Source organism: Pteropus medius, unplaced genomic scaffold (genome assembly GCF_902729225.1).
Source record: "Pteropus medius unplaced genomic scaffold, Ma_sr-lr_union100, whole genome shotgun sequence".
Taxonomy (NCBI): domain Eukaryota; kingdom Metazoa; phylum Chordata; class Mammalia; order Chiroptera; family Pteropodidae; genus Pteropus; species Pteropus medius.
Genome location: NW_024349796.1, coordinates 665,523 through 679,159, shown reverse-complemented (window position 1 = coordinate 679,159; position 13,637 = coordinate 665,523). Strand labels below are relative to the sequence as shown.

At 33.4% G+C, this 13,637-nt stretch overlaps 1 protein-coding gene across 2 annotated transcripts in view; it reads left to right on the top strand.

Moving 5' to 3' along the window:
- RGS7 (regulator of G protein signaling 7) overlaps positions 1 to 13,637 on the top strand; it is a 500,747-nt gene that overhangs the window by 421,385 nt on the left and 65,725 nt on the right. For both annotated transcript variants that reach the window (XM_039883198.1, XM_039883197.1), the window contains exons 7-9: positions 2,366 to 2,430; positions 3,277 to 3,353; positions 3,460 to 3,541. In XM_039883198.1, the coding sequence (XP_039739132.1) occupies positions 2,366 to 2,430; positions 3,277 to 3,353; positions 3,460 to 3,541 (224 nt within the window). The remainder of the gene's footprint in view (positions 1 to 2,365; positions 2,431 to 3,276; positions 3,354 to 3,459; positions 3,542 to 13,637) is intronic.

Below are 13,637 nucleotides of genomic sequence, written 5' to 3'. Positions count from 1 at the left end.
TTGGTAGCACAGAGAAAATTCAAGGGTTGTGTTAAAAACGATTCACAGTTTGTACGTGGGCCTAGATCTATGCATAACACTGTAGAGAGCACCGTTAGTACCTAAATAATTGGGGATCAGTAGAAAAACACTTAGCCTGAATCATAGTTTTAACTATGCCTAACTATTTTCATGTTTTTCTGTCTTTGATAAATTGGGAAATTTCCTAGAATAAAACCTTTTTTCATCTATTTGGACCTTCTTCCTTACCCACGTCCTGCCCAATGTTGATGTTCTCTACAAATAAAGAACAAAAGTGTCATCTGCACCTGTCAACATACTGTACTGTATCTAAACAAGCTTGAAGAGGTTTGGGACGTTCCAGCCATGACTGTATTGGCTCAGCTTTCAGCAGTGTTCAGAGTGCTCCCTACTCTGCTGGCTCAGCCTTTCCTTTTTTTTTTCTCATTACCAAAGAGACTATAGAAATTTAACTTCTAAATAACTCCTTCTGAAAAGATCCTACTCATTTATTCATTCACTCACTCACTCATCCAACGAATACATGTGAAACGATGACTGTCTACCTGGTGCTGCCTGTCCGTGCCTTCACTTCGTTTTTCAGAGAACTAGAGAAAATGTACTGTTGGACACCTCTATTAAAGGATGCATAACTTCTTAGTGAAGAGTCAGCCAAAAAATAATCACCCTCTTTTTGCTTCGATTCATTAGTTTACCTAATGAGCTGAGAAACATATTTTCCGAAAGGGGTCTTATTTTGAAAAGAACAAAGGTTAAATGACCAGAATCAATAAAGCAAGTAGAGGCTGATGCAAGAGGAAAGATGAAGGAAGACTGACTGATGGGGCACTTATCTGGGGCTCGAAATCTGATTAAAGGTAATTGTACAAGAAAGCTGAAATTATTGAATTCGATATTTAAATAGATTCAATTTTTCTCTCATAAAGAATACCCTCAGGGGTATTCACATACACTACAATATTTTTTACCAACTGCTGAGAACATTTCAGATATTTTGTTAAGATCACAGTGGCCTCTATAGTAAGAGTTTCTTCAAGAGTGAGCACAACTGTGGCAATCAGAATATGAGCACATCAGGTCATTTTTGTTTTTGAAGTTTGACTTTTATTAATTTGGGAAATCGGTAATAGTGAAAATCAGTAATTTTGAAAATTACTGTTTGAAAATGACTAATATTAATAGAAAAAATAAAATTACCATGGCAGTTTGTAGAAAGATGTGTTCTCAAATTATATCTTTGGGTCTTAGTGTTTATAGTAAGAACTGTGGTTGCCTCTCTCCTCTGCCTTGACCTTCAAATAGGAAACTTTAGAAGGCAGACGTTGAACAAATAGCATTAATGTTTGCAGTGGTCTCGTGTTTTCTGTGTGAGGTATTTCCACAGTGACATTAGCTAGACTTTATTATGAAAAATCGAGGGTGGTACGGTTTAGTACAGAGATGATATTTATAAGGCATATTAAGAGCTAGCCTTACAAAAAGCAATAGCTGATAGTTCTCATCCAGTAAATTCATTCAGCATCTAGAATAGATACACCATATTTTTCGAATATCATATATTATGAGAAAAATGGCAATGGATATTGATATTATTATAAGAGTCACTGATATTCTTGAAATAACAAAAAATTTGACTGCTGGATGGCCACGCTCTTGTCATCGTCCTCCCTCCCTCTGTCAACCATCTGTAAATCTGCTTCTCAGATGGACTTTCGCTGGCAGGCAAGAAGACTGAGTCCTCAGGAAAATGGAATTAATTGGTAGTTGTATTGTAGTTAAGTAAGATGTTCTACTCTCCTCTCTACTGGTGACAAAGCAATTGATTGATGATTGGTCCTTAAGAAATGACACAACGATGCCAAGAAGCCTTCCATTTACATTAATAGATTCTTTCAGTTGACAGTAGAATACATAAATAATTGAATATGCCAACCATTATCCCCTCTTCATGCAATTCCACTTCACAAAACAGTGTTATTTGTACATCCACATGTTTAAGTTCATATGATGTCTTATTTAAAAGGCTTTATCTTTTTCCTTTCATTTTTTGAGGAAGCTAAAATTATGACCACTATTTCATAAAAATAAAGAAATAGTTGCTAAGTTTCTAAAAGTTTATTTTCTTATAACACCTTTAAGACCACTATGTTTGAATTTCAGTAATAACGTTACAAATTATTTATTTTGCCTTAAAAAATGATAAAGAAAATTACAATTTCAGCTTGAAAAAAAAATGACAAAGACAAGCATGTCTTGATTTGCTATACTGTATTTTTATTTTTAGTGCCTCGATGTTAATAAGCAGGAAAAAAATAATTGCTTTTCTTTATTATTATTATTCCAGCGGTTTACCTCTGCAAGAGAACAATGCAGAACAAGGCAAGGCTGGAGCTAGCAGACTATGAAGCCGTAAGTACTAAGGACTTTCTGGGAAAGAAAGTTGTAAAATGAACAGGAATAAGTCCCACGGTCATTTGTGGGCACTCTGTTAACTTTCTGCATTCATGAGTTTAAGAATCAGATTTCCAACGGATCAGGCAGCAGAGTGACTTAATACATCTCTGACTTGCTCACTTTCTCGCATCATTCTCACCGAGGGCAGTGAAATCCTAAATACATAGACTCAAAATAGAAGGAGGAAGGATAGCCTATTTGCAGAAATTAACTTAAGTGTAAAAACTTTAGATATATACTTACATATAATGAAGATATACAAACAGAATTAAAGAGCATTTATATTGGGAAAATGGTTTTTGTAAAACTTTCAGGTTGGTCACCATCAGAAGATAAAATTAATCTGATGTCATTAGGTCAGACAATTGCTATGTTTTGATTTACTTGTTGGGAGACCCTGTGTAGACATGAATAGTAGGCTGCCAAGGGTTTACATTATTGTTAAGAATTGGATAGACTGAATTGGTAGTAGAAACATATTACTTTCCAGTTTCTCAGTAAAGTGGGCACAGAAAAATCCAATGAACTAGTCTTGAGCACTTTTTTATACAAAGTAATTTTAGTATTTTAGATTTTTAGTTGTGTTCTCTAAAGTCAATTCTTTATAAAAATTAATATTTATAATATATTTCCCTGTTTTCTTAATGACTATTCACATGAAGATCACTGTATTCGGTGAGCATGACTTATCATTCAGAACCAGAGTACACTTAGGACCTGGGAAATTCTATACTGTTTTCTTGATAAATCTAGAAGTGGAGATGAACACCAGCATGTTTTTACCTGTGGTGTATTTTTTAGGAGAGCCTGGCTAGGCTGCAGAGAGCATTTGCCCGGAAGTGGGAGTTCATTTTTATGCAAGCCGAAGCACAAGCAAAGTGAGTCCTTGTGAGTTTTTTCGAAAATTTATTCAAGCCGTGGCCTTTTGTTCAGGGAGGCACTACAATTAACACTACTTATTATTCTTTGTCACAATGTTGACAGAGTGGACAAGAAGAGAGACAAGATTGAAAGGAAGATCCTTGATAGCCAGGAGAGGGCGTTCTGGGATGTACACCGACCTGTGGTAAGCCAACGGGCCAACATGGTCTCAAATTCATAGTCTCAGCCTTTAGAAAGTGAGTAATGCCCTGAGAAACTGAGAGAAGAATGTGTTATCGCATCGTTCTTCCCAAAGTTCTGGTGAATTAAGAAAAATCGCCACTTTCATGTAAGAAGACCAGAGTTCAGTAATGTAATATTTAATTTATAAAACTAAGCATTTTCCACCATGACATCATTTGCTTACTCACTCTCAGCATTTGAGTGCTTACTTTCATACACTCGAAAGAAAAAAGAATACAACAAAGCAGTTTTGCTTGGCTTATGATTTACATTTTTCTGGATTTATAATAAAACTATAAGTCGATATGTCCCTTCCCTAATTTTTCTTTCTAAAAAACTAATAATAACCTGTGTTGTATGTCGGCTTTCAGGAACAAACATTTTAGGTGGTTCAGACTCAAATCGGCTTGTACTTTTAATGATGTAACTGATCATTGGATCTACATATAATAACTTAGCTGTTTTTCCTTCCACAATAATGTTAAACTATGTGTCTTAGAGTAACAAATAACAAATATCTTTGACTAATGCCAGAAAACTTTGTATAAGGCACTGAACAATGTTTATAAACATTCATAAGAAAGTATGTCTAATCTCATATATATTTTTTTTCTATTTTGACGCTGCATCTTTGTCTTCTATATATTCCTTTATACAGACAAGGCATTAGAGAATAATATTTGCATAAATATTATTAGAATAAATAACAGGTTCACAACATCAGACAAATCAAGATTATTAAGAATATCTTAAAATTGTCTTCTCAACTACCTTCAGGTCCTGACCAAAATATATCTGTCTTCCAAAAGTTTGTTTTTATACATTGCATTTCAGTTTTAGATAATAATGCAATTGTTAAAATCTTTATTGAGTTTTTTCACTTTTGAATTTGCAAAAGATTAGAATTGAGATTTAACTGGCTTTTCTGCTCAAAATTCAGGTTGAGTTTTATTGCAAACAGTGAAAAAGAATTATGAAGCCACATGCTTAAGTATTGCAAGGATATGAAGCAGGATTTTTGCTCACCTTTTAAATTTTATTTTATTAGTTTAAAGTATACAGTACATTGGTTAGACATTTATATAGTTTATAAAACGATCCCCCTAATTGCTCTTTCTCTCCTCTGGCTCTCCACCTAGCCATTACATTAATGCCGACTACATTCCCTATGTTGTGCTCCCCATCCCCGTGACCAACTATCAACTACTAATTTGTACTTCTTTAATCTTTCACGCCATTCTCCCAGCTCCCCAACTTCGCTCCCCTCGAACCATCACCAAATTGTCCTCTATATTTGTGAGTCTGTTTTTGATTAATTTTAAACGCTCTCTAGAAACTGGTCAATACATTGTCTCCATGCCCCTGAACCTCTGGTGGCCCATCTCTAGCTTCCTTTAACTATGACGGCCTGCATTCTGGCAACCCAAGAAGACTTACTCCATGCCGGCTCCCCTGCACTGCCCACATCCATTTCATAGCAAACATTCATGCTCTCATAGTACACAACTTAATGTTATCAATAGGTTCTGTGACTTTGAGTGAAACAATGTATAACAAAGCCAATTCTGCCAGAGCCTAATTGAGAGTTGAGTTCATAGGGCATCTTGTCAATGATATAATGAAACAAACTTGAATGAAACGTTATTTGAAGACCTGTTGTAAATCGATCTCACCTCGACACACTTCCCTGCTCCATTACCTGACTTACTCAGCCAGTCTCTTGCTCTCCAGCTGTGCCCTGCTGCAAGCAGAACCTGTTCACAGTTGTGTTTTGTTCTAACCACTGATAGTCAGGCTCTTGTCCTCTGTGTCTCTTCACAGCAAGGAGTACATATGAGTGCTCTCCAAGGGGTCCTCTCCTGCACCCCTCACTAGGCTTCTGACTGGAAAGTCATGTCAAGGAGTGCTTGGAAAAAGAAACCACTCTATAGCCATCAGCTCCATCCCCTGATTCAACCGTAGATGCCTATGAGGGGTTTTCTATCACTTGAAATGAACATATTATACAATACTTGGTCATCACTTATTCTCTAGAAAAAAAAAATGAGCTTCAGTTTATCTGTGTGCCTCTGAGGCTCTAGTCTACAGGCCATAGTAGCCATACGGTGCTGCCTTGCTTCTTGTTTTTAGAGTTCTGTGTCCTTAGTGAGGGTTAATTTACAAAGATGATGCTGGTAGGAACAGTAGCAGCAGGACACTCTTAGAAGAGCTTTCAATGTCTGTTTTCAAAGAAAAACACAGAAGCTGTATCTATATTTATTCGTTGGCTGTAGTGTTAACTAAGCAATGATAAGAAGAACTTTCTAAGATAATCATTCCTCAAAAAAAAAAAGTGATATAAAAACAGTATGTGACAATTTCTGAGGATGGCTACACTTTTGTGTTTATATCTAGAAATCAATTCTGCAGCTATTGTAATGAATTCTAAATCAATATATTTAGAGCTGAAATCTTGTATCCCATAGTCAAAGTTTTAACAGCTATTTCTATCACTGAGTTTCAGCGTATTCTGACTGTGACAGTAACAAAAGACTCTTTCTACCCTGTGGTAGTCATCTTATAAAATTTAAATGTCTTTCAAACAGGGTCATTGAAGCCAAATTTTACTTACTGACACCAAGTTATTTTTATCTGAGCAACCTAGAATCCTAGAATATGTATAGGAAAATATCAGACAAAATCTCTGACAGTCCAGAGGTTTAATCTGGGGTGTGTGGGGCTTACCATTGCACATCACACCTCACAAATAGATGTGTCAGTGTATGACAGACTGTTCAGTTGTCATTATGTTGGCCAATGACCAGTGGCCAAAGGCAATGGGGAGAGCTGTGGCAGAGTAGGAAGTACATGGTCTTTGCAGTCGAGTAAACATGAGCCCGTAATTTACTAAGCCCATCTTGGAAAAATATTTACCTCTTCTGAGTCTTGGAAGCCTCATTTATAAGGTGGAAATATACTTACCTTGCAATATTGATGTAAATATTAAATGGGATCATATTAAAGACAGCTGGAATATCACTGGACATGTGGAAGACAATAAATGTTCAACTTCCTTTGTGAGGAAATGCAGAGAGGAACGTGAAAAGGATAGCACAAGCAAACTGAACGACAGATCAAGCAAATACAATATCTGCATTGTCACTTTCACCAATGTCTACCCTTCTAGCAGAACACAATCAAGGAGAATCAGAACCTTCCTTTTTAGTTCCTAGGTCACAACCAAAATAACTCAGACCATTCCCCCGGCAGTCTCCCTGCTTCTTCAGCCTCATCATTCATTTGCATATACATTACATAATGGGAGCTGACCTTGACTCACCAAGGTTGTCATTATGGTGTTGACTCATCTTGCCTTTCATAACAGGCATGTTTCCCTCACCACTGGCCCATGTGGCTGCTGCTCACTGACAGCAGTTACTGATGTTGAGGCAGCTAATCGTGGGCTCTCTCTCTTGGTATCTAACTTTATTTTTTAATTCTTTATTTCCCCTACACTGCTATTTTTATTTAGGCCTTTATTCTGAAACTTGGAGTCTGTTTCCTAGATTTAGGAAATACAAGAATTACACCAACGTGGACTTCCTCAGTGTACCTAGAACTTCCACTGTACCTAGAACAAGTCTGTTTGTGTGAACTCTCCTTTTCAAAGAAATTATCTCCTACCCACTTATGGAACTTTTTGAACTGTATAGGGTACAGCCTTTGTCTCCAACATTTTTATTTAAGTGTGTTAGTACTGGAGCCATCTGCTAATGCAACGACTAATCACTATTTCCTTCAAAGGCCATATCTAACCTCATAAAACAGAGCAAACCTCAGCATGCCACCCTTCCTACAATATGGAACATCATATAATAATACCATTAATTCTGTACTCATATGTGCCATGCATTGTTCTAAGGTCAAGCATAAAAAGTTGCTTATAACATAGTCCTTGATTTCTAAAATTCACATCCAGTGAAAGCATTTTATGACATACTCACTAACTTAATAAGATAGGTATGACTGCACCATTTGTTTTCTTGGGCAAAATGCAGATGCTCATAGAATTTACATGACTTGCCCATATAAACACAGCTAGTAGTGGCAGAGCCAGGAATGGAACCAGCATAACTTCTAATGCACAGCTTAATTCACAAAGGAAGGGGAGCTCCAGTCAAATAAAACACCCATAGCAAAAGTGAAATTCTAACTTTACTCATCCATCCTGCAAAAAAAAAGGGATGAATCCTTAGATAGCAATATTCCACATGTGATATAGCTATGTTTACAGCGTCTTGTTATAGGTACATTTTTCTTGTGTATTTTACTCACGATTTTTTAATATTCTTCTTTAATTTCTTTTGCTGTTTTCAAAAGCCTAGCATTCTTGGCATCTTTCAGAAATTGTAGGCCACACATCCCTTATCTAGGGGAACCCAACACCCCAGTCAAGGATGGTTACACAAATGCACAATAAAGGGCAAGTTTCAACAGTGTTGCCCTAATAAGTACTATTTCCTATACTTAGAATAATCCTGTGCAATTTACATGCTTTTTATTTCAAGAAGGATCTAAAATTTTTATAAAGATATAAATATATATCTAGTTTATATCTAGTAAAAATATATCTAGTTTACATAAATCATTAGTAGATGAAAGAAATCAGAGAGTGTACCATTATTTTTATTTTAGTTTTGAAAAAGATGATAAAAATATGAAATAACTACTAAAAGTTTAAAAGTCTAGAAATTGATATTCCCATTAAAATAAGTTCTTTATTCAAATTTCACAAATTGATAACACAATGTAATATAAAGACTTTTAAGTAATAATTATGTTTTCTTAGATTGATTTACTTTCATCAATATATAAATTATTTTTGTTTTCAAAATTTAGAAATGGAGTTATCATAACAGTATTATTTATTGAATTTTTAAATTTTATTTTGTCTTGCATGATCCCACTGTTAAACCTTTCAAAAACTATAACAGAGAACAGTTCATCCTTACTATACTTTTATTTATTTAAGTAAAGGTGATCTGCTATATTATATTTTGTTCCATTTGCTTTGATTCGATCTGGTTTGACTTTGGCATTTATTTAATCAAAAATAGATTGAAACCCATTAGCCAGAAATGTAGTAGAAAAAAGAAAATCTAAAAAAGTAACTGAGAATTTTTAAAGTATATTTTAAGATTTTACTGTGAAATTTATATTACATGAATTTATAGAGATGTAGAAAATATATGTAATATAATTTTTACTTTTTAAAAATCATGAGGTCACTTAAAACTGTATAATCATTCTGTTGCACATAATACCTTTATGAAGTAAATTTAACTTCTCTAAGCATGTTCATGTTTACTCTAGGAAAAAATGCTGGTAACACTGACAAAGACTCTTCAGTTGTCCAGGACTCCAGATAGAATTGCCAAAAAATAACTCTTCAAGAAAGTAGTGGAAGAAATACACTAAATAATAGTAAACGTCAAAAATAACTTGGGATTAAGGTTGATTTGTGTATTTAATGTTTCAATATTTTTATGAAGCCTCTTCAAGGACTAATGAATTAATTAGCCTTGTATTAATGTAAAATTAATTTGTATTAATAGAATTTTACCAACTAGTTAAATTGAAGTAAAATTTGTGCTTGTCACAGTGCTAAAAGGACTCAATTCTGGAGTTTGTGCCCAGTTCTAAAAATCATACTTTATTTTTTAAATGTGGCTGAACTTAAGAGGGACAAAGTGAAAAACAACAACAACAAAATTGTGAAATTATTAAAGAGATTAGTGACCCTGAAGATAAGAATATGTATCTTCATATTTTGGAAATGTTATTAGGTTGAGTTGAAATGAAGCTTATTCTTATATCCCATGTTGGGTTCTATAAAACCAATGTAAACATAACTGAAAAATAAAATCTTAATATTAAAACCTTCTAATACTCAGAACTATCTAAAGATTATTGTCAACCTTTAATAATAAAGTGATTAATTCAAGTATAGACTAGAAATCATTAGCCAGAAATATGATGGAGGAAAATAGTCATTGGATAAAGAGTAAGATTAGTAATTTTTAGAGGCCCTTCCAACACTAAAGCAACAAGAATTAGATCAACTTCTTTATTTCCCAAGTTTTTTAGTTTAGAGTTGATGAATGCAAACATTTACACAAATACTTCATGAGTAAAAATACTTAAGTGGAGAAGTAGAAATTTACCTCATTAGAATATTCAAAATAAAAATGATAATCCTTGAATTCTTCCTGATTTAAAGTCAAGCAAATCCTAAATATAAAATAGAAAAATTAGTTATAATTTACTTTTACTTTCACATAAAATGTTGTATTATCTTAGCATTTTTAAAATTATTTTCCAGCTTTATTGAGATATAATTGATATAATATATAATTTTAAGATTTACAATACGATGATTTGATATATGTATATATTGTGAAGCGATTACCACATTTACATAACATCCATCATTTCACATAGTTACAATTTTTTTCTTATAATGACAACTTTTAAGATCTACTCTCTTAGCAACTTTCAAATATACGGTACAGTGTTGTTAACTAGAGTCACCAGGCTGCACATCACACCCCAGAACTCATCTTATAACTGAGAGTTTATACTTTTAGACCACCTTCACCTAGTTTGCCGACCATCTACCTCTGCCTCCTGCCAATCTGTTCTGTTTCTATAAGTTTGGCTCTTTTAGATTTCACATATAAGTAAAATCATACAATATTTGTCTTTCTCTGTCTGACTTATTTCACTTAGCATAATACCTTCAGGTTACAAGTTTATCTATGGTTTCACAAATAGGATTTCCTTTTTATGGCTGAATATATGTATTCATATATATATATTTATGATTTATGAATATATATCTATCATGTTTTCTTTATTCATTCATCTGTTGGTGAGCACTTAGGTTCTTTCCAGACACTTTGGATATTTCCATGTCTTGGCTATTGTAAATAATGCTGCAAATAAACATGTGGATACAGATATCTCTGCGATAGTGATTTTATCGTTTTTGACTATATACCCAGAAATGGAATTGCATCTGATAGTTCTATTTTTAATATTTTGAGGAACCTCCACACTGTTTTAATAGTGGCTGCACCAATTTACAATCTCACAAACAGTGTACATGGTTTCCCTTTTCTCCACAATCTCACAAGCATTTGTTCTCTTTTTATATTTTTGATAGTAGCTACTCTAACAGGCATAATGTAATATCTTATTCTGGTTTTGATTTGTATTTCTCTGATAATTAATTATGTTGAGCATGAACTCATGAACTTGCTGGCCATTTGAATATTTTCTTGTCTATGCAGGTCCTCTGCCCACTTTTTAATCAGATTATTTGCTATGGTTTTGTTTGTTTGTGGTTTTTGTTTTTTGTGTTATTATTAGTAGTAGTAGTATTTTTTATTTTTTTGCTATGGAGTATATGTATTGGATAGTAACCTCTTATCGAATATAAGGTTTGCAAATATCTTCTCCTATTCTTAGGTTGCCTTTTATTTTGTTGATTTTTTTTTTTTATACAGAAATTTTTAGTTTGATGTAGCCTCACTTGTTCGTTTTTGCTTTTTTTGCTTGTGTTTTAGATGTCATAGCCAGAAAATCTTCGCCAATGTTAATGTCAGGAACATTTTCCTTATGTTTTATTCTACAAATTTTATGGTTTTAGATCTTACTTTTAAACTTTTAATCCATTTTGAGTTAATTATTACAAATACTAAAAGATAAAGGTCTAGTTTTATTCTTTTACATGTGAACATCTGATTTTCCTAGCATCATTCATTGAAGACAGTCTTTTCTACACTGACTATTCTTGACTCCCTTGTCTAGTATTAGTCAACCACGTATGCGTGAGTTTATTTCTGGGCTGTTGATTCTCTTGGTCTATGTGTCAGTTTTTATGCTAATATCATACTGTTTTGATTGCCATAGCTTTGAACTATATTTTGTTCTTTCTCAGGATTGCTTTGGCTATTTGGAGCTTTTTGTGGTTCCATACAAATTTTAAAATAGTTTTTTTTTTCTATTTCTGTTAAAAATGGTTTGAGAATATTATAGACATTGCTTTGAATCCATAAATGACTTTGGGTAAAACGTACTATATACTATATAAATTCTTCCAATGCATTAACATAGAATATCTTTCCATTTGTATTTTCAATTTTTTTTCTCAATGTCTTATAGTTTTCAATGTACAGATCTTTTCCCTCCTTGATTAAATTTATTCTTAAATATTTTATCGTTTTTGATGCTGTCATAAATGAGATTTTAGATTTTTTTCAGATAATTTTTTGTTCGTATATAGAAACACTACTGATTTTTGTATGTTGATTTTACATTCTGCTACTTTACTGAATATGTTGATCTAACAGTTTTTTGATGAGGTCTTTAGAATTTTCTGTATATAAAATCATCTTACCTGCAAACAGATAATTTTGTCTTCCTTTCTGATTTGGGTTTCTTTTTTATTTTTTCTTGCCTAATTTCTGTGCCTAGGACTTCCAGGTGCATATTAGCATTTAATAGTGGTTTGATTAACATTAACTTCAGAGCACTTGTCTTAATATTTGTCAGACCATGAATCTTTGAAGAGCAGAAAGTCTATCTTTAAATTCCCCATCCTGTGTCATTTTGTAAGATACAACTCAGTGCAAAATTTTGAATCTGAGCAATTGAGAAATTGTGAAAATAAGGAATTTGCAAAGAATTTCCCTAAAAATTGGTTGCAGATTTGGAGTAGTGAGTTTGTTTTAGGGCATGCTTAGTGTGACTTGATATCCCAGTAGAGAGAGGTCATGTCAATAGATGTAGATGTGGAACCCAAGTTTCAGGGATGTTTGGGGCTATTTAATTAACTTGAAATTCATTAGGGTAAAAGTGACAGTTGAAGCCCTAAGGAAAGATCAGTTTGTCAGAGGAAAGCATGGGAGTCAGAGAGGATTGGGTACCCATTTGAAAAGTCTCTTATCTTTCTTCATCCTTAATATAGTTCATAACTCCAGAAAAATTTATACTCCCTATACATATTTTTTTGTTTTAAAATAAATCAGTATGGAGTAGTCTGGTAAAGCAAGTGTATGTGTGTGTATGTGTGTAAAAATTCATTAAATGTCAAGTTTAATGGTATCTGAAGAGGTGGTAGATTTGAATAAGACTTTTAAAAAGTTCCATAAGATTCCAACTTCGAAAATCTATTGGATTAAATCTAATTGACCTTGACTAAACCCAATAGTAGAAAGGAGCGATGAGGTTCTTAAAATAAAATCATCATGAAAATAAAACTCACTATGAAGTTCAGTGAACTGGCCCTTCAAAATAGAATAGCTCTGATATTCTGGGTCCATGGGATAAAGGGCAATCAAGTTGTTCCCCACAGTTCCACTGTGGACCCAGTTTATATTCTTTGTACAGTCATTGTTTTTATTTTGTTTTGTTTTTCAGCTTTATTAAGGTATAATTACAAATAAAAGTATAAGATATTTAAAGTATATAACATGATGATTTGATATACAAATACACTGTGAAAGAATTCCCATCACTCAATTAACACTGACTTCGATAGTTAATCCAAAATGCTGTAGTGTAGGAAACCTAGGCCAATTTAATTCTCAGCACATTTAGATGTGTGCACTGAGAAGCAGAGTTGGCCATGTAGAATGAGTCACCCTACTCTCACCTTGAAGCACTAGAGTTATAGTTTAAACATTGAGGGAACATTATTGTACCACAAACTATAAAACACAAGACCACAATTACAAATATTCCTGCAGATATACTATGAGAAGCACCAACTTGGCACATTTTTGTTGGGGAAGATGGGAACCTGGCATAAGGTTGAGGCACAGGTATTTTTAAAACTTTTATAAATTATTGATTTATATTCAATTTGTTATTTTCACTAACTTGTTATATTCATGATTTTATTTAATTTACTCCAGATATTTATTTATCACACAAAAAAACCTCAATTCAGTTTATTTCATGTTTAGGTTCAAAAGGAAGGAAGGAAGGAAGGAAGGAAGGAAGGAAGGAAGGAA